The sequence below is a fragment of the Grus americana genome, chromosome 19, assembly GCF_028858705.1.
Source record: "Grus americana isolate bGruAme1 chromosome 19, bGruAme1.mat, whole genome shotgun sequence".
Lineage (NCBI taxonomy): Eukaryota > Metazoa > Chordata > Aves > Gruiformes > Gruidae > Grus > Grus americana.
In genome coordinates this window covers 8,687,821-8,709,770 of record NC_072870.1, presented here as the reverse complement: position 1 = coordinate 8,709,770, position 21,950 = coordinate 8,687,821, and the positions used below count along the sequence as shown (strand labels likewise).

The window sequence follows — 21,950 nt, the reverse complement described above, 5'->3', positions numbered from 1 at the left end:
GCTGGCTCGTGTTTATTATTCACCAGATAAACCTGCCTCGAGGCAGGAAGGAAGAGAGGAAGATCCTGCATTGACAGAGCCTCAAATCTGCCATGCAAACCTGTATCCCATGAGAAATTCAATGTCCCTGATCCTGTCCAGCACAAACCAGTAACAACCACACCGAGCATCAGACATCCGTAACCCAAGATCAACACTCCATCAAATCTAAGAACCACTTAGGGAGAGAGGAAAAACAGGCGGGTGGGTCCAAACCAACAACCAAGCCTTGCTTTCCCCGTTAGCCACTGTTCAAGCAAAGCAGCACTGAGAAGTTGCCCCGCACAGGCGCCCAGCTGGTCCGCAGCAGCCCCAGCACACTGCTGTTCCCTGGAAGGGCAGGGAGAGGCCCTGGGAACGAGGTGGAACCTTGGCAGGGATTTTTTTTAATATACTTTTTTTTTTTTTTTGTCTTATCAGTCTCCAGGAGCTGCAGCACTAGAGGTGTTTGCTGCTGAGCGACATCCGCCTCCGGGCACTGCAGCAGCCAAAGAAACACAGCTCTGAGCACCGTTTGTGCCCAAACCCATGGCCTGTAATCCTGAAACATGCTCAGCTGGTTGGTTTGGATCCTGCCAAGGTGGAAAAATGAGTAAGTGCTGCACGCAGAACGGGTTTACCTCTCCTGCACCGAAGAGGATTCAAGTGTGTGGATGTAGTTCTGAACGTGCTACAGGACCAAGTCCTGCCCCTTCCTCCCATTTCATAGCCCAAACTCCTTATTTAGTGTTTAGACAGAAATTATTCTTATTTCACCACACTGCCATTAACATTGCCCATTAAAAGATTAAGAAGTATGCGCAAATGTACCGAAGAGAAACTGGTCAGGGGGTTGTTTCTTTTATAAACCCCTAAGACTCATATTGTTTAAAAAAACCAAACAAACCATGTAAAGTTGAATCCCATCAAAACAGAAAATTGACACAAATTTTAATATTTATATATTTTAAATCAAAACACAATTAAATATAGTATGTTTTAAGTACATGAATACTTGGGCATGAGAGAAATAAGAGGTGGTACATAGTACCAAAAACCTATACACAGCCTTTTTTGCTTTTTTATAGATAATACAGTGTGTCTCTATACAATCAAATATTGCAACAGAATAACACTTGCTAGTCAATCAAGATTTTCTGAACATTGGAGATGATTTGAGTTCTTCGCAAAGTGATTTTTTTTTGCACAAGTTTGAGGAAAAAAAGCAATCATAAGAGTAAAACAAAAATCCAAAAGTGTTGTATATTAAAAATGCAGCGATAAGGTAATGGTGCACACTGAGTACTTTTTGATACCCTGCAAAATCAATTCACTGGAAAAAAAAAAGGTGCTGTGTAACACAGTGGCTTTTTTACTTAAACTAAAGGTTTTGCAAGTTGCAAGTGTTGACAATGTCAGGGAGAAGGCCAGAGGTCATTAAAAATTATTTTTCTTTGTAAACCAAACATCTGGAATTAGATACTATGTTGGTTGGAGGACAACAAGCTATGGAGAATGGCAGCAACACGTGGCAGCAATTACTTTTTTCCTTGCTCATGGGATGGAGAGGAAAGAAAATGGAGCGTTCTACAGGGTACAGTCTCCTCAAAAGCCGGGCTGCATTCGGAGTCGTGGCTCGGGAGCAGAGGGTGGCACGAGTGCAAGACTGGCCCTCGAGCCTGCTCTGTGGTGGAAGCAGGGGTTGCGTATGCAGGGTGAGAGCTCAACAAGGAAGAGTTACGCCGTCCAGGCTTCGCTCCTGATCGTTCTACGCTGCCTTCAAAGTTAATGTGGTTATGAAGTAAAATACATTTATCTTACAGTTGAATACGCATCTATTTCAAGTAAGGAAAAAATAAAACTTAGAATTTTTAGGTCATTCACTGCCAATGAGTTCACCATTTCAGGTTCACTTCCCCAGTGGCCAATGTCGGGAACATGCCCCATGGCCTTTCCAATTACGTGTTTAAAAATTACAAGTAGTAGAACTAGAAACTACAGCAAAACCTTCCCCTCTGTTGTGGCTTGTGTCCCGTTCCAGATATTTTGCCTAAAAGTCTTTTTGAGACAGGGTCATGTAGTTGTGAAGTCGATCACAGTTTGTCAGTGACACATTCGTAAACTGTGTCTTCATCTCTTTAAAAACCATCATTATTGTGAATGCCACATACAACAGGAAAAAGTGTTTCTTCACGCTCTACAGTGGAGGTACAGGATTGCTTCTTTTTAATTCTTCCCTATAAACAAGGGATATTTCAGCGGTTGGAGTAACAGTGCTTTGTTTTTATTGGCTGTGTTAAAGAATCCACCAAAAGGGAAAGTTCACTCATTCTTGAAGAGGAAAACCAGATTTCCTGTTCTGGCATTTCTAAAATCATAGCTGGAAAGGGGAAAACAGGGTTAGAGTTTGTTTTACCCCAAAACATACAAGGCAATCGCTCAATAGAAAGACATTATGTGTCTAAAAATGCTGAAGCCAGGTATGCTTAGGAGTTGGGGAGAGGAAGAAAAAAAAAAAACCAAGCACCAAACCACAACACACTCAGCCTTCCGATTACTGTAACCACACTTGCTTAATTGAATCCAGAGCATCGGCAGCCACTTGATATTTCTAAATACTGTGCTGACTGACCTTTTCATCTACCCAGAATGGAATTGTATCATTTGCAGCCAAGAAATTAAGTGAAATCATTATACAAGTAATTTAAATATAACTGCTCTAGAAAAAAAGGAAACAGTCACATAGGGAAACTATTGATCTACCTGTTCAGGCCTAATTGCTGGGCACATATTTACCTTCAATAACTGAAAAAAGGGCAAGTTAAAAAAATCAGATGCCTGAAAGCCAGAAGTACCAGATATTAACTTCAGAAACTGCTGTCTTCATTATTTCACAAAATCTGGGTTTTTTAAACACAGAAGTATGGACTTGTACAAAGTCCCTAACAAGATACAACATTAAACCACTAGTCCATTGACACGGCTGCTGTGTCTTTAGTAAAGAGTGCAGGCACAGCACTGTGTAAGTCACTGCACCCAACAAGACAACCTTCCAGCTGCTGAGTTTTATTGATACTTTAGGCAAATATACCAGCACTCATTAACATGAAACAGCAAGTGTGAACTCAAATAAGGAATTACAGTATTGATCCTGCAACACAAATCACTCTTAACTAATAAAGGCAGTTTGTAAAGACTCAAAATGAACAATGTTAATGCTTTCACAGGAGAACCACTACTGGTATCAATTAAGAAATTCCTACATCATATGTAGGCTGAAACACTTCCAACCTTTGTTTCTTCATATCACGCTATGCCAGTTTGAACATTTACCAGCACGGGTCTCAGGTGCACTGGGAAGGCAGGCAAGAGCTCTGCTCCTCCCACAGCCTGGCTGAAGTCAGGTAAAGACAGGCAGCTTTTCCACCCCCTCACCTTCGTAACCTTCTCCGAAGGCTGTTCGCATTGCGCCTGCTGCATAACGTCATTGACTATCATCTTTGCTATCCTCCAAGCCATCTCTTCTTGAGCCTGCCATAGAAAAAAAACATTCTAAAATACAGATAGCTTCAAGTTCTTAAAGTAAAAATACAGTCCTCTCAGCATAATTCACATGCTCATCCTTGGAGACGTGGTTAACCTTCACAACTCAGTGACTTGTAGGAAACGTATCCTCCCTTGATAGAAATGCACCTGGTTTCCAAGTACAGTGTTAACTTCAATTATCATGAATATCTATGGCTTGATGCAATTTCCGAGAGAGTTAGTGAAGTTTTTAGACTTATCTGTTGGGGACCTGTCCAAGCCCCTCTGAGGGGGAAAAATGCAGCCTGTAATCCGTGAGCAGTGGCCACTCAAGTAAAAAACAAAGAACAACAGCCCCTCCACTCCTATTTGTGGATATAACACCATAATAAGAACAACCTTGACTGCACAGTTAACCATTGTATCACCGTAATAAGAACAACCTTGACTGCAAGTACACAGTGAACCATTGTATCAGTTAAACCAGCAAGCACCGGCAAAAATCAAACTAGTTTCACTCATGCAATTCAATTATATTTAGCACACAGAGTCTGACAGTTCTTGTTGGTGCATCAGAAAGATACGCAGAGAAACAGCCAGAATCAAGAACATCAGTACTTCATTTCCCTCATCTACACTGTAAAGTAAGTCACAAGGACAACATAAGAGAGAATTACCTCATCTGTGTTTCCTTGAACCCATTTCTTCATTGCCTGTGAAAACATGGACCCTAGTTGAGATAAAAAACAGCAAGTCAGGTACATTAGCAAACTCTGTGGCGCACACTTTCTAGAAAAGCTAATTCCTTCCATCCTTCTGAAGGGTTTGCACTGCTGGCGTTAGAGAACACAGAAAAGTGGTATGAAAGAGAAGGGATTATGTGGAGCCATGGTTCATCAGGTACCAAGCCCAAACCTTTCCTCTTTACCAGAGCTGAAAAGCAGCATTAACAGCAGATCCCAAACTGGGTGGGAAGCATGTGAAGAGCTGAAGTTCTTTTTCATCTCGAGACCAAATCTTTGAAGGTTTGATCATCAGCTCAGCTGCTAGCAGCTTTCATCCCTGCCAGGTTCTATCAACAGCTCCAACTCCCACAGGCTGATCATACTCTCAGGAGTCCAACTGGACCAGAAAAGCAGAATTTGGCTAGGAAACTGGGCCAGAGATGGGTTTGCCTCAGTACAGGACAATCCCCTATGTATCTTTATTTGGCTTAAAACAGATCTTGAAAGAGTCAGGAATCTTGCTTATCTTGACTGCAGTAAGGAAAAGAGTAGTTCTGCAGATGTTTACAGAAATGGAGAGAAAGAGGAAAGCAAACCTTTTGATTTTTTGACATCAGGCTCTGGTTCAGATTCTCTAATAAACTGTCCCAAGTCACTGACTCGTCCAAACGTCATCTTCCTGAAGAGAGGAGGAGTAAAAGAACCACGCAGGTTACCAAGAGAACTTTGGCACTGTGGAAAGCTACCCAGTCAGGGAAACAAAAAACCCACCACAATAAAGACTCTAGTGTCAGAAGACTGGCATTTTACCAATTACCACCTTTTCCACATTGATACATTGGGAAAAATCTCCTGCTCTTCTCATGTATCTGAATTCGAAGTGTATCTTAAAAATTCTTCTAGAAACTAGAAGCAGGCAAATGCTTCAATGACTCAATCATGTAATATAAACAGGCAGTGCTAGCAAGTGCTCTACACTATCATAAAAACACGTTCATTAGGGAGAAAACAGTTTACAGCACCAAAAAGGACAGAAGACTGGTATGCAATAGAAAAGCAAGGTAGCTATAGAAACAAAGAATTTCTGTAAGAGATCCACAGAGCAGAAGAGCTTCATAACAAAGAGCAACTTAAACAGAAGAATAGCTGTGCAATGTGCTGAAGAAATTAAGCATAGGGACAAATCAAAGCTGCACATTACAGTATCAAAGGTGCTTGAGCTTATTCTTTTCTGTTCCAACCCCAAATAGGAACTACTTAGCTGCATTTTGGAGGCAAAGAGGAATAATAACTAGGAGAAACAGAAAACCCAATTGAAATATTTTTCTGGCTGCCATTCTGGTCAGAGAAACATTCACTATGACATTGGTGTTAAACCACACTATTGAAGTAAGTTTGCTTTCAAATATTAAGAGATGTACTAAGATTACAACATCTTGCATTTATGCACACACTCAATGCAGGAGGACACAGCAAAAATAAAACAGAGTGAAACACACAAGTAGTAAGAATGAGATACACTGAATGAACCTTACCCTGCATATGTTCGTTGATATAAAGATTCTGGATCCAGACTTGCAGCATCTACAATTATTGCTTCATCAAAATTTTTCAGGATTTTAACATTAGCCTTTTTGACATTGGACTACAAATAAAAATTCTAAGTATTAGTGCCCAATGCAGACAGCTAATAGCTTCTTAACAGAACTGCAATTTTAGTGCTTTTACACTTAGATAAACCTCCATAAAGTCCCTAAGCAAGCATAAAAGAATTAGAGAGCATCTACACAGCAATGAATTCCTAACTCAGTATGACACTGTTTTTAAACAGAGGATGATAAAGTTATACGAACAGAGCCAAAGACACAATGTACAGGTCAGCATACATGTGTGTAAGGACTGCTGCCTAAGCATTATCGACTGAACAGATCTGTGTGCACGTGCAAATTATTTGTTTGTGAGTACGTAACACTGAACTACCTCACTCATCCCTCTCACACGCTTGTTAAACAATTCCTAAACACACTATGCTTCCCCATACACCGAGAACAAATATTTATTTTTTGACCTGGAGTATTTGTATAAGATTATGAAAAAAAAGCCAAGGAAACATTAGAGCAACAGCAGAGAAAGCACAAATGCACAGCAATCTATTAGCACCTTAACACAGAACAGAAACATTTATGGCAGCTGCCTTGCAAACTCCTTTCCTGCTGCTCTGCATAAGTGCTGTTCTTTATGCAAAAATATGCAGAGACCCAGAGATTCTCCTATTCAGATAAGTAGGAATGCACACCACAAAATGCAGCACTTCATTTCCTAAATTGTCCAAGCAAGCCAATTACCAGCAGTTTCTCCTGCTCAGACAATCAAGCAGCAGGCTATTTCAAGAACACAGATTTTATTTCCCACTTTGCAGCTAGGGGGGAATATTCCCTCCTTGCAAATTAGGAGGTTTAAAAATGCTACCAGCAGGTAGTACAGCTTCCAAGTTGCTTGAAACACAGTACATCAATAATGTTGGTCTAGATACTGGATTTAAAGCCCATGGTAGCACTGCAGCATTGAATAAAAGCAACTCAGCAGAAGCAGTTCTTGCTTAGCTTTTCTGCTCTCAGCTGGGCTTGCAGTTTGCAAGCTGACCTGGTTACAGATAAGCTAGAATCTGCTTGTCCTCTCTTCTTTCACATCTGAATTAAGCAAAGCTAGAATTTTTGGAACAGAGAACTCTTGGTTAAAAACACATCTCTGACGTTATTGGGATGGTTTCAGAGCATAACGAGCTCCACTGCCTGTTTCTGAGGCTAGGCCCCCACAGGAACACAGCTCTCGGAAAGCAGCACCAAGAAAGCCAATAAAAAAAAAAAAAAAGACGCTGGCCTGCAACCAGGGCTCCATGCAAAGCAAATACAGAGTGGCCATTTCTCAATGACTCTGGAAGGGTAAGAGAGCCGAAGGAGCCCAGTCACATTCTCATTTCTACACAGTATGGCAAAGAAGCAGCCACATAGCTCTAATCATGCTTAATGAGCTATTAGAATGCCCTACCTGGCAATGGACTTTTTTTTATGCTCAGCTTTACATCAAACTATATACGTGCAAACAAAATGCAAGTACCACCCTCCAGGCTCAGAGCATCTTGGCGGTAATACAGTAAAGTGTCAGAGCTCTCTTTTGGAAAGGTCAGGAGTCTGGCCCTTTTCTGCTGGCCCCGCATGACTAGCTAGCTCAAGGATGATAGTAGGGAAAAGTCTGCTGAGATAAACTAGCGGACACCACCTGGTCAGATATTAACTGTCACTGCTCTATGCACGAGTAGATAGATGTCTTAAACCCTAGAACTGAGTGGACTCTTCAGGACAGAAGATCTGACAGTTTAATAGAACTGAGCACACAAAACTTGCATGTTTATATTTAAATTCTATAGCATATTCACAAGTGTCAATTTTTGCCTAAAGTTATAACTATGCTATTGATTAAAAAATATTACTTCTAATAAAAAGCATTCTCAAACATTATGGCACTGTGAAGCAGTTTTCAGTGAATATTAACAGCTTAATAAAAACATAACTTTGATGCAAAGAACTAAAAGCAGTACAAGACTTGGGGTACAACAAATACAATAGATACCCTTCCACACCAATACTGTTCGTTTGAAATTAGCAGCAGGTAAACTAAACATATCCTAACATAACACAGGCTTTAACGTTAAAGTGGAATGGGAAGCTTCAAATTACAACAACTTTGATATTGATACAGAAAAGTGATTGCAGCATCTCCTCTAACAGAATCAAACCACAAAACTCATACCTGGGAGGCAGAGCCATCCGGGCCCCCTATAGAATCGCTATCAGGAGAGCTACCGGGGCCATGAATACTCAGTGCAATATTTCCTCCTGGAAAGTCATCTCCTCGTACTGAATTGATGAGATCATTCAAGTATTTGTAGTAAAGGTTGCTGGACAAGAAACCAGGTAGAAAAACCTGAGAGACAAAAGGAGTCCTCTTTCATCAAGGGTGTAGATCACTTGTAGAACAGAAGGGACACACAAACATCTCGGTGCTCATGTAGATGGTACACAAGTAAAAATGTCCATACATGGAATTATTCTGGATTAGCGATTGCATTGCTTTAAATTTTAACCCTACTGCAAAATGAACAAAAATAACTATGTACTAACCAAATCCTCCAGTAACTGGAACTGAAGTTCAGATATTTTTTGTCCTCCTCTAGACAGGCCTGACAACCCAATAGGCTTACAATTATTTTACTATGCTGTTCAAAAATCAGCAGCAGGTCCAGAATCAAATCATTAATCTCTAATATCCATGTATCCCAGAGTTACAATATTAGCCACACCACTGGTATTAGTCTTGCAAACAACTGCTGCTAGCAGGAAGGAAAATTTTCTGAAGATGTATTATAAGCTGTTGATAGCAATTCACAGGGGAGGAAATTCTGTTACTTCCATTAAAATGCAATAATCACCCAAGACAAACATTTCACAGAGAATTAACAGAAGCCAGTGGGTGGTATCTTTTCAAATCAGGTTGGGGAAAATAGTCTAGCAAATTTTACTAAAGCTGTTCTATTATCCAGGTAAACAGGAAATTCGGTAAAAGAACAAGACAAATCAGACACTGAAGGGAACACTTGACATGCTGCAGAACCTCTGTATCATCTTTACTAACTGTCAAAACCATTCTGAAAAAGGTATCTCACCGTCTCCATGGTAGTCCACGCCTGCCGTAAGGGAGTAGTGAAACAGTTTGGGAGAGGACCACCTTCCCTGCAGATGTTGGATTCAATCTCTAACCTGACAGAGTCATCAAACCCAAGCGGATGTGTGGCTTGAAGGGAGAAGTACCTGCAGCACCGGACAGGGGAAGAAGCCAACACAAAAGGATTTGCAAAACTTTGCAGGTCGTTCACACCCACCCTTTCCACCAGACCATAAATCATGTCACAGCCACTAGATGGTGCTGGCTTCAAAAATGTGCATAAAACTGATCCTAACCAAGTACAGGGGAAAAAAAATCCCCAATTCACAGAAACATTTTTGATAAAGCCTTGCCCTGAAGATACAGATAAAAGAAACAGTGTGTCACGTAACTACTGATGAGCAGAATCTCACACACACAGCTTTGTAGCAGGAATAAAGCAGGAAACACCCAGAACTCTGAAGCAGCGTTTGCTCTACTAATCGCATCATTGAAAACTGAGTTTGTGGACAAAGTGGGGGGATGACTGATGAAAGTCAGAGTGAATTGTTTTGCTTCCTCTCCAATTATTATTTCCTACTAAGGTAATAACTCAACAAGCTTGTGGCAATGAGTCTCACACTTAAGCTTAAGAATAAACTTTTTCTGGAAGCAGTTTTGATGTCCTTCTTCCAGTTGTGTTATTGCTAAGGTAAAGCACAAAATAAAGGAAAAAAGTTACACTACAGAGAGGAACATCTGACATTAAAAGGGATCTGGTCACTTCCTTAAAAAAAAGGAAAGTCTTTTGAAATACTAAGAACAAATACTATTTAGCCTTTACTACATGTGAGAACAGCTCCTACAGCCTACTTTAAATGGCTAACAGTACTCTGAACCTGAAGGTTTTTCTACAGCAATGCATCTGCTCTTAGGTTTGAATCATGTACATTTTCAAATGGAAACCAGTTGGCTTTGATATTTCATGAACAAACATTAACTCAAGCAATCAAGTCCTGAAAATTCTGAATTGTGTTTAAGAACAGAGTCCTTACAAGAATCTTCTCCTCATGTATAAAGAAAAATTTTCTAAGTTCTTGTATGCATACACATCGAAGGCCACCTTAATAAAATGCATTTCAGCATAACAGTGCAAGACTGCACAGTTACAGTTTGAAAATGAAAAGTTCCTTTTGCACAGTGCAACACAAAACCACAAGCACAAAATTAGAGCTTCAGAAACAAATAATTGTTGAACTCCCTCACTTGTCATATAAAATCATGGCATCATTCTGTGCTTCTTGCCCATCATACTGGCCTTTTTTGGCAGCAAGTTGAGACTGGAAGTTATCTGCTGCCAACCAGAACTGCAACACGTTAACGGCTTCTTCCTTTTCCATGTACTGGAAGAGAAATTAAAAGAAAAGAGGAGAAATTAAAGAAGTTTTAGCAAGAAATTTTTCATAAGCACAGACAAGCCTGCTCCTTCCCATTTAAAACAAGAAACATAGTCCATATATTAATGATGCAAAATTATCACCAGGGCATATAAATATTCTGCATTTTCAGATACAGTGTTGCAGACAGATGTTGTTTGTTTAAAAAAAAAAACAACACAGGAACTTGTGATATTTCTTTTCTGTACTGATTTTCACATTTAGTTTCCAAACAACTACTTATCGGTATCATACTAAAGACACAGGAAATGCTACTTCTACTTTCATGCTGTGCTTAGCTTACACTGAACTCAGCATATTGTCTCAGCTTCCCAGCTTGCTGTTCCCAACTACATTGGCTTGTCAGGCTATTAACAGGTGATTCCCTAAAGGTACAGGGCCCCGCAACTGTAAAATCATACATTTAACCTACCACATTTCAATTTAGTATCCTCTCTATGAAAAGCTAGTGAATTATTTGTCATCTGTAAGAATGGTCAAGGCTTTCAAAGTCACTACTTCATTAAGGCAACTATGTCAAAGCTTCTACAAAGCAGAGAGACACTTAGAAGCACTCACTAAACTGGAGAAGATACGTACAAATACTCAATTCTACAGTACGGTGTACAGGTCTGAACATTTGAAATAGTTCTACACACGGGCAGGAAACCATTTAAGGCATTTTCTGCCAGAAAAAGATAGACCTCATCTTTTGGGTTATATTTGAGGTTTCTTTATTAGAGCCATGAGGGGATGACTAGGTTTTTTTCCATTTGATAGAAAGGAATAATACAATAAACCAAACCCCAAACCTAACACTCACCTCGGAGAAATAGAACAGGGCTGATTCACAGAAAAGTATGTCAGCCAGATAAACAGTCCCGCTAGTCAGCACCTCAATCTGATATTTACAGAAATGATGACTTCGCAAAAATTCACTAAAGTGCCTGCACACAGATAGAATAACAATTAGCTATTAAGGGTCAACAGTATTCAAGGCACCTTATGAACCAACTAGTTCTTCCCCCAGAAGTCTTACGCTTTTAGTTGGGTAAGAGCGAAACAAGCAAGAAATGGCGCAGGTTTACAAGTGACATAAAAAAGATACAAAGAATGTAATAAGAGCATGCACATACAACTTCAGCAAGTGATCACAAGAATGGATTTGGAGGAAGAGATCTGAGCAGTTTCAAATACCAAAGACTGCACAAAAAGGTGACTGTATGGTTATACCTCCATAACCATTTTTAATGGAACCACCTTTTGCAAAAGGACAGACACAAGAAGCCAAACAATTCAATCAACTTACTCTTGTTCCATTGCATTAAACACTATTGACTGTGCTGTAACAAAACAGTTAGGATCCACTTGTCCATCTTCCCCGCAAATCTTTGCTGCAAAGAAAGACCGGGTTAATATTAACGTGCACTTGGCCAATTGAGCTGAAAGACACGGGTGATGACTAGTTAATGAAAAATTGCAGTTCATATCCACTAGAATCAGCTGTTTCACAGGTAGCTGAATGATAATATCATGGCTAAAATATTTGATTGAGACTCAAATGTGGATTCCCTCCATAACCACCAGGAATTCTTTCACTAATTTAAGCAAAGCGTCTGAAAGTTCTTCTGGGGATATCGCACAGCACTACTGAAACGTCAGATCCACTGATACTTGTAATGTGATCTACTATCTTTTTACAACTGACTTGAAAATTTATAAAAATAAAAAGAAACATGAGTGTGTGTGGTATTAAAGACATTTTTATGGGGAAGGAGGAAGCTCTGAAACGAGTAGGCAGTATACATTCTTACCGACTATGTCATTTCTCATTGCTTCTGTAATAGGTATTGGTTTAGCAGCATCTGGAGAAATATATTTGGTAAAAGTACTAACTGCATCCCGTTCTATACCTACAAGGAAGAAATACAGAATCAAAATTTCCTGGATTTCCAAAATTCCTTGGCATAGGTCTAAAAGAGTGAATAACAAACACCTGCTCTTCAAAAAAGTAAGTATCTGTCAGTGACAAGTTTCCTTCCTGTGAAGTTTTCAGTCTGCTACTCGATACTTTGCTACTGACAAGCTACAGTGACTGTGTTATCTCCAGCCAGGTCTCAGTAAGCCCAGCATGGACTGATTAGTGAGACGGAATAAAGCATCGTAGCTCTGAATTCCCTACCACCAGACAAGGCAGCACCCACTCCTCAGCTGCACACCTTAGTCACAGAAGTAAAGCCTTTGCAGCAAGAACTGCAGTGAAGTTCCCAATTTCTAGCTCTCATCATAAAGAATATAAAACACTCACATAATAAAGGAATTAAAAGGAAAAAAATCTTAAAAGGGGATGCCTCAGAACATGATGTACGCTTTACACGTTATCTTTCAAGAGTTGGGATATTGCTCTGGGAGAGAGAAAAAAATTATACTCCAGACTTTTCAGATTTCTCAAGAAGGATCTAGTACCTTCAAATTCATCAGAAAGCAGAGGTGCTTTTCATGACTAAAGTATCATTGCGTTTGTTTAAGCTGCTTTGGGGCTGAGGTTATGTATTGTGGAGGTACAACATGATAATAACTATGAGAAAGACAAACAGCAAGAGAAAGGGATGCAATACAAGGAAACAGTTGGGCAAACAAAAGGAACCAACATGAAGAAAGGAGTGTTTCCTTTTTGTCTGTAGACTTGCACAAATGAGGGAAGACTGAGTAGATGCAAAATAGAGAAACAGGTTACTCTGCATGTAGCTTACTACCAAAAGTAAATATTTTTAATTTCATCCTTACTTCCAGTAGCCTCTGAAGAGGTGGAATCCAAATGAGAACAAATCAGTTACAAGAGGAGGAACTCTAGCAAATAAATACAACAAAAAAACCAGTGCATTCCACGCAAAAGTCTCTACAAGTCTCTAGTAACCGTTACTTACGTCATTTTATGTGACGCAGGATATTTACCTTCTGTGGAAAGTTAATTATCAATTCTCAGCCCCATCATTCAAATTTTCTGCAATTCTTTTAAGTTGGGATGGGATAGGTGAGGGAAGAATGGGACATTGCAAAGTTCACCTTCGTTTCTTAAGATTACACATGCAAGAACAGAAGTAACCTAAGCTTATTAGAGTACATAATGATTTTGAAGTCTCTTCGGCAGCATATTTATTTTTAAACAACCAGACAGTCTAGCAATACATAGCTCAAACTGACCATTAGCTGATACAGCAAGTTAACATTACTGACACACAAAATCGTTTTATTCCTTGCAACATCACATCATACTTACTAAGAACACGTGAGAACGGAGGCAGCTTACCATACAAAGCAAGAAGCAGCTAGTATGTTCCCCATCTCCCCACCTTTTTAAAGAAATGGAACACATGGCACTTACTTTTCATGAGTTTTCCTGACAAGTCTTTTAGTGCAGAGGAGGGGCTGTTTCTATTTGATACTGTAAGCTTGGAAGATTCTTGCTGATCAGCTGGAACAGAATAGGTCCCTGTCTCAGATTTTCTTAGACCAAGAACACTGGTATTATCACTCTCCTGACCCGAGAGCACGTGGTTCTGGCTGTTGCTAGTTCTGTCGTTCTTGTCCGAAGCCACTGGCTTGGTCCTGAGCAGATGGACCGTGCTAGAATCCTCCAGTCTCTCCTCAAGCAATCCAGTTGGAGAAGACGACGCAATTTCCTGCTGTTTCGAGGGTGACACTGGCTCTGCCAATGAACTCTGCTTAACTGTGTTCAGGCTATGTGCTCTTATACGGGACCATGTTGTGGAGTGGAAGCTTTCAGCCTCTAACCAAAACTTAACCAAGTGTTCCATTCTACGCAGTTCCATAAACTGGATAAAATAAGGGAGGGCTACATTATCCTGCAGAACTTGTTCAAGGGTCTTTGAAAGGCTTGATTTGGTCTCTTGGGCCTGATAATTCAGACACGATCTGCCTAAAGAAAAACATAAAGGGAATGACTCCATATTGTACTACAGACATGGGTATTCGATACAGAAATGTCCTGCAATACAACTGGCGGAGAGATGATTCCCATATAATGGTGGTACACAAAATAAAGGAACCTCTTTTAACAAACAAATGTACTGTCCCCATTCAATACCCTTCTAGGATAACACAGATGCTATTGTAACAGCAGTCAATTTTTTTAATTACCTAATCTACCTGCCTGAAAACCAAAGGATGGTGAGCATACCAGTAATATACATAGAATACAAAGAAATGCTGACATTATTATAGAGCTGATGAAGTCTTACCTAAGTCTCCAAAATGAGCAGCTTCCATGTGACTTGGCTGCTTCTTAAGGGCAGCTGTCCGACTGCTAGAAAAAGAGTCCATGTTGGCAGAGATGGCATTAATTGCCACATGGCTTGGTCCTGCAGCCTCCAGCAAGGCATGATTTCTAGTGCTTCTTTGAGGGGAATGTACTGGTATTGGAGCTGGAATCAAGACAAGAACAATTGAAGACAAGGATCCCAAGACCCCTTCTAAGTGGTATCCAACGCTAAGTACCCCAAGATATGCCAGAGAGTTTGCAAGAGTCAATCTTATTAAAAACTTCATTGTACCACTGTGTGTCATCTTTGATCGAGGGGCTGATAAGAGTAAAGACCACAGAAATAAACAAGTTTTATCACAGCAAGAATAAACTCACTTCCAACAGATCAGTGGTATCCACTCACCTTTATTTTCCTTATTCAGCAGCTAATCAAAAGACGCCAAGTCTAAGTTTACACATGAAATAGTATTCCTGAGTCTTCCTGCTTCCTTGATAACCGCTATTGTAACAGCTTAATATTTGTCAGCCATTTAGTGTAGTTGCAACGTTCATGCCAATCCGCTTTCATACCTTTTTGAAGGCTAAAAAGTGTTACAAAATGCTGAACTATGAAGCTATCTGTAAGTTTTAAAAAGAATATTTTTTCAAAAATATTTTCTTTGCCTCTATTTGGGTTTAAGAGAAAAAAGCAGTAAGGAAAGATCTCTGATGAAACCCAGGTTAAGCCTTAACCTCCTCTAGTTGTTACAGAACACAGCTGGCTATTCGAGCCCAAAGAGAACAAAGCACAACTTCCTCATACAAAACTCTGCCAGTGAAAAAAGCATCAACTAATTGTTAATTGATGACAAAGCTGAAACAACAAAACATGCTCATAGTTTCAAAAGCTCTCAGGAAATCGCATTTGATTAGAATGTCATGCAAGGACATCTTACACCTCTGACTTAAAAATAAAGTGAGTCAGATGACACTATCTCAGTACACTACTTCGAACAACATGCTTCATCAAGGTGTCAAGCAACTTGGGTTTGATGACTTTCATGCTGCATAACTTTATTTTTATTCACAATTTTATGACACATGATGACAGAAGTTGACAATTTCGTAACTTGCCCATCATGGTAACAGGTACCTTAGAGGCAACAGTATAGGAGAGTTAAAATGTTTAAGCTATTGCAAAGTGTTTCTCCAGTTGCAGTGTTTGGTACCACGACACCGCTTGCCGCCTCTTACAAAGCCTTTAGTATTTAATACCAGCTATAATGGAGAAAACATATTTTTCCAGGCCAATGGGTGGCAGCCAGTCACTTGGCTGATGACAGTAACTGAGGAAAATTTGCTGGAGGCTACTCCTGTAGAACCAGAGCCACACTCCTCATAATGGTTTAGGCTTTTGTGAATTAGATTCAGATTTAATTTTATATTATGAACATTCGATGCAAAATTGTTCTACTTAAGCTAAGGCTCAAACACCTGTTCCAAAACCTCCAGGTAGCACTGCATCGCTAGTCTAACATCATACAGATCGTAGAGTAGCTGCTCGCCAAACTCAAAAGACGCTGTTTGCAGCAGCTCACAATGTGTAATACAATAAATTTTCAAATTTATTTTTATTTACAGGATCACCAGACTGTAGCCTTTTACTGCTAAACTCTTTCAGCTAGTCACTGGAGATCGTGGCAGCACTGAAATCACAGGGTGTGCTATTAAAAGGTCTATTTCCCATATTTGACTTGAAAGACAGACTGCCAAGGTGAAGAAAGCCTTTAATTTTCTCTTGATATCCAGATAACACATTAACGAGTACAGAAACAGGACTTTGTCTGAGGATATAAAAGTAACAGATCAGATTCACACAAATTACCCCATCTCCTTTTAGTATTGCAATAAAAACTGACAGGATAAATAATCTTGTTTTCCCATGGTTTATAAACTTCCTTCCCATCAATATTTTTTCTCTCCCAACAGATTTAGCAGCAAGATTTCTGTATCACATGGAGCTGCATCACAATAGCTATTAATTCTGACCAAGATTCACATCTTCAGTCTCACAAGCCACATCAGTCAAAGTTAAATCAGACACTGGCAGCCTCTTTGGCAAATTAGACACAGTTAAGCTGCATTTTCAAAACTGCAAAGTATGCTACATGTAAGCAAGAAACTTCAGAAGCAATCTGTTGTAGGTAAGGAATAGCCACTATTTGCAAAGTGACTAAATTGCATGGTCACTGTGAATTAAAGCTCATGTCTGACATAATTTAATAACCTCCTGTACTTACAGATTCGGCAAGATGACTAGGGAAGATTAGTAACTATAAATACTCAGAAACAGAATTAAGTTTTGGGTTTGTTTTGTTTTTAATGCATAGGTCACATCTGCGCTCAGTTGTAAGGAAATAATTCCACTAGTTAAAACAAAAATGGCAAATGATATCTAATATCTGAATTTATAGACGAAATAAATATTGATCTTACTTTTAATTGCTTTCACATCTGTGGTCTTTTCTTGTTCTTTGCCTTTCACTGTAAAATACACAGGAAAATATTAATGCTATTTTGGGTGACTAATGGCATTTACCAGAGAATGGACATAAAATTCCCGACTTCAGCAAGTATCAAAGGCAGATGTAAACTGTAATTTTGTTAAAACTAATCTCTTGTATTTAAATCTGCACATTTAGTAACTGACGGAGGCTTTCAAAGCTTTTGTGTAGGTTTATTTTCAAAAGCAAAACCTCATCATCAATGAAAGAAGTTTCATGAAATACAGTATGTTAAAATTAACATTGAGAAAGATGCTTACTATCTATATGATTAAAGCAAGGCCACATTCAAGGTTACTTTAATAAATAGCATTAACTGGAAAGAATGGGATAGATGTGTTTTAAGCGTAGGGCACTGGCAGATGCTCTCTATGGACTAGAAATCACACATCTAAACCCAACGTCTCCCTTGCATTACAGGCAGAGCAGTACAACACAGAGAGAGATGTATGTGGAACCAGCCCCACAAAGCCAGAGCCAGCCCACGACTCCTCATTCATGATGGATACTGCAGAAGTGTTCTGGAAACACGCTGTAAATAGTTAATTCTCTCACAAATAATACTGCTGAACTACCATCCAGCCTATGGCAAGCAACTGATGGAAGATAGTTTAAAAAAGTTGTGATGAAAAAGCAATTTTCAATTTTTATTTGTTTTTTGGTTTTTATTTTAATGGAAGCTCCTAAAGGAAGTGAATGAGATCAGTTTGAAACAAAAATAAACTGAAGGAGTACATAAACAGGATGGCATAAAAAACAAATTAAGTGGTGATATTGAAGAATGTGATCTACTAGCGAAACCTTCTCTGGCTGCTCCAGGCTGGGATTATTACTACAAATAGGTCATCTTTGAACACCCATTGTGGAGTCCTTCCAAACCTAACCACAAATCATAACTCGGCACAATCAAACATTTACATCACAAAACACGAGCAGATTAAAAAAAACCCCCACCTTCCTATTCTGACCTAAGTATTTTAAATATTTCAAAGGGGAACTTCAATCTCTGGTTACATAATTGTCCTGGACGGTGGTGGCTGCAGCACTGCCGTGCTGCCAGCCTTCGCTGCGAGAAGTATAAACGTTGCAGGTCTGCAAATTAGCAACTCAGCATTTAAGATTTAAGCTAGCAGCTAGCACATTCTCTCTCCGATAAAGAGGTTTAAGCCTCTGTTAAAAGAGCTGGATTCTTCTAAAACTGAACTCTTGCAGCCAGATGCAGCTGTGAACAGTGAGAATAACTGGCTTTTACATAACTGGGGGCGTGCTGATATGCAGGAGAAAAATCACTGAAAGAGATCTGCATGTCTGAAGTAACACTGAGGTACAATGGGGGTGAAGTAACCCCTGTACAGCATTACGAACTCTTCATCTTTCCAAAATTATTCTGATAGTTGATTCATCAAACCAGTTCCTAACTACCGGCAATGATTCCTGAGTTTCAGCAGAAGAATCCTGCATGAGCCTATTTTCAGTTTAAATACATCTGTTCCTTCCTACCAACTACTCAGTTCCTCTCTAATTACCTACTTATGACTGGTAGTACAAACTCCTGGTTCATATTCCCAAACTCTTTATACACAGGCTTCTTTTGTGCCCATCAGCTTCAAGCAGAACAAAATTAAGAAGTAACAGCAGAGGACAAAAGAAAACTCCTATACATGACAAGACCAAATTTGAGAGAGTGAAGTTTCACTAAAGGATTTACTTTCGCTTTCCTCACAAAAAGGATGTCTGTGTGAAGCCAGAGAGATAACTCTGGCCGAGGACTAAGAGTCTGTGAGAACTTCCAGCAGCAAACCCCATTCAAAAAGGGGTAACGCGTCAAGCTGACGCAAGCCGGCCATGTGAGATTTGAGAATTTTCATTCACATCTTGAAATACAGAAGAATGAACAAACCTAAACTGTTCACGCATGCAAGTATACAAAAAGCAATATATAACTTCAGAGGTGAGCCTGCCGGTAGGACTGTGTACATTATTTCCAAGATATCCCCAGTGAATGAGCATGTAGTCTGGCTGTTTTCATTGATAACAATTTCATAATCTGCCCTCAAGCCCCCCCGCTGCTGCTCCAAATGTTACAGTTTAATTCCTCAACCTATTACCCACCCTCAGTTTTGCAAGCCTTTATTTTAAGGCATATACTAAAAAACTATTTCGCTATTATTTTTGAGATTTTTCTACATGTATTCACTTTAAAAAAATGGTTTTTATTTTTTACACAACAACAATACTTCAACCCCAAGACACTGAAGATTTTACATTGGTTTGGACCGCATGTGTCTAGTCTACAGAGTTTTATCATACGCCTTAATTTGTTGCTTTTCTCCCAGCTGCAGTTTAAGATCTTCTCCAAAAGTCAGTATCTAAAATGGAGATTATAAAAGACAATATTATTTTATGTACAACCCAGATGAAAGCTTACTTCTCTCCTCTCCTTAACAGCACCTCTCTTGGGCATTTAGTTCTGACTGTGCTTCTCTGACCAAAGAGCCTTTAATCAAAGTAACACAAACAGATACTCAGACATTTCTTTACTTTCTCCCTGAGAAAGTTTTTGCCAAAGCTTACACTGTTCCTATGACTACGCATCAGGATGGAACATCAGCTCCACAATTCTCTTCATCAACGAAGGAGTAGAAGCTATTTTTGAGCAGTTCATAAGCAGTATGAAAGTTTTATTCTGCAGTTCAACATTAGTATGCAAACACCCCCAAAAGGATTATGGCACTTGCAAAACCCTCAGTGGACTTCAAGAGTCCTCAGAACTACTAATATGAACAGAAGTTTAAACTCATTTCTTCCAGGACTAACTAACTTCCACTAAGAATGAAATTTTCGATGCTGCTACTTTGGCTGAGCAAGCTTACAACAGGACATGTCAGTCAAGAGCAAAACATCATCTCAGATAATAAGTTCTCTCCTCCAAACTTACAGTCTTGCCTCCCAAGATGTACAGTTTGGGTTTTAGTAACTGAGAAACGCTTTACGAGAGCGTTGTATAAGCCACTGCTGGAAGAGCAATGATCATATTGCTTGAACTACAGCACTGAGAGGTAACAGAACTACTTTCCCAAGAGGCCCTTCCTAAAAGGTGCCACTTTCAACAAAAACCACTCAAACCACATATCGTGCAGATTGAAAGCGCACTACACCACATTTCATCACAAGCTGCAGCACAAGTGGCTTTCAAGTGTTTCAATCTCAAAGAACATTTAAACTATATCCATTTGTGCTACAGGAATATTATAAATATTTCAGGAGTCCTAAATTTCAAATCTTAGCTTGTGCTTCAGAACATCAACAAACATACTACAGAATAAACTGTCAATGACTCCTTTGGCTTGTACGAAGAGGTCAGTGAGATGAGGTCCCTTTTTCAATTAGGGTTTCCAGCTACTGCTGTAACATACTTAGTCTATTCTATTTTTACGAAACCACGTATATCAGCACTGTGAAAAAACCCCCACTCTGCAAACAGTTAAAGAGGCTCAAAAATTGCATGAGATGCGAGACGTTTTATACCAGTCCACCTAATTGCGCAAGCCACCCGTTTCAGACCTGCCAAGCTATATTCCTCCCGTAGGAGGGGAGGAAAGCCCCCGGCGAGCGCTGCAGCCAGAGCCGCTCCCAGAGCCACCCCGGGAAGGACGGAGGCTGCAGCCCGGCGTTCACTACCGCCGGCGGCTGGGGCTGCCCGAGGTCACCGGGGGAGCCCCGATCGCTGCCGACACCCCGAGATCCCGCAGCAGCGATCCCCGCGCAGCCCCGGCCCGCCTCCCCCCCCCCGACCTCCTCCCCGAACCCTGAGGGGGAGAAAGGGCCCCGTCCCCGGGAGGTGCCGAGACTGACCGTCATTTGCGAGGAGCCCGCTCCTCGGGGGCCGAGCTTCCTCTCGGGGCCCAGTCGCCGTCCCCAGAGGGGCAGGGCCGGAGCCCAGTAGCCGTGCGGGGGACGAGGCCGGCAGCCGCCCCTCAGCCCCGGGCCTCCCGCCCGCCGCCCCCCTACCTTTCCGCCTGAAGAAGGACATGGTGCCGGGGAGGGGGCGAGGCGGCCGCTAGGGAGGGGGGAAAAAGGGGAGGGAGGGGGCAAGGGCAGCGAGCCGGGCTCCCTATGAATGAGACACCTTCCTCCGCCCGCCACCTCCTCTCCCTCCGCCTCTTCCTCCCGCGGAGGCGCCAGCGGCCGCCATGTTGTCAACAACCGCCCCGCTCCCTCTTCCGGGCGGCCGGCGGCCCGCCAAGCATGACGGGATGCGGCCGCGGCCCCCGCCTCACTCAACATGGCCGCCCTGGCGTCGGGCAGACCGGCCAATCCGCGAGTCTGGGCGGCCATCTTGGGTGAGGGCAAGAAGGTCCACGGCGGGGAGGACGGGTTGGCTATATTTGATCAGGGCGAGGAGCGCCGGGGGGAGTGGGGCGTGGTCGGCCATCTTCGATGAGGGCAGGAGAGGCCTGAGGAGGTGTTTTGGGGATGCTCCGAAAATTTGGGCACGTCCCGTGAGCGAAGGGTGACACCCTGCCCTGAGGGCAGGCGACATGAGCGAGGGACAGGAGGTAGTGGCATGGCAGGGCCAGCGAGGGCCGAGGTGCCGTGCGAAGCACCCTGGAGGCCCCTGAGACGTGGGCCCAAAATGGCCCCTTGGGCCACGGGGACTGGAGCAGAGGAGAGGTGACAGCCCGACAGACCTCTTCTCTGTCAGAGCACTGGCGTG

General features: G+C 41.2%; 1 protein-coding gene across 8 annotated transcripts; it reads right to left on the bottom strand.

Moving 5' to 3' along the window:
- Positions 1–1,465: 1,465 nt before the first annotated feature.
- On the bottom strand, positions 1,466–21,464 carry AKAP10 (A-kinase anchoring protein 10). Of its 8 annotated transcripts, none has more exons than XM_054847149.1 (16): positions 21,245–21,464; positions 19,499–19,602; positions 17,166–17,213; positions 14,668–14,850; positions 13,791–14,345; positions 12,220–12,318; positions 11,715–11,799; positions 11,229–11,352; positions 10,236–10,372; positions 8,992–9,136; positions 8,079–8,252; positions 5,804–5,913; positions 4,865–4,947; positions 4,221–4,273; positions 3,454–3,549; positions 1,466–2,398 (listed from the first exon to the last, which is right to left on the bottom strand). In XM_054847149.1, exons 2-16 carry the CDS (start codon positions 19,539–19,541, stop codon positions 2,393–2,395), a joined length of 1,941 nt encoding a protein of 646 aa, XP_054703124.1. In that variant the 5' UTR covers positions 19,542–19,602; positions 21,245–21,464; the 3' UTR covers positions 1,466–2,392. The 8 variants fall into 8 exon arrangements, 7 of the variants coding, with proteins under 7 accessions (XP_054703124.1, XP_054703122.1, XP_054703119.1 ...); XM_054847147.1 differs by lacking the exon at positions 21,245–21,464 and adding an exon at positions 21,089–21,225; XM_054847144.1 differs by lacking the exon at positions 19,499–19,602 and having other exon boundaries at positions 21,089–21,464.
- Between the last annotated feature and the right edge of the window lie 486 nt (positions 21,465–21,950).

What these genes read in the sequence shown, in the direction of transcription:
- AKAP10 (XM_054847144.1), bottom strand. Translation starts at nt 21,266, where the DNA reads ATGTCCTTCTTCAGGCGGAAAGGTAGGGGGGCGGCGGGCGGGAGGCCC. An exon ending in CGGATGGCTCTGCCTCCCAG is followed by an intron (nt 5,914 to 8,078) that starts GTATGAGTTTTG and finishes TTTTATTTGTAG; the next exon opens with TCCAATGTCAAAAAGGCTAA. An exon ending in TATCAACGAACATATGCAGG is followed by an intron (nt 4,948 to 5,803) that starts GTAAGGTTCATT and finishes TCCTCTCTTCAG; the next exon opens with GAAGATGACGTTTGGACGAG.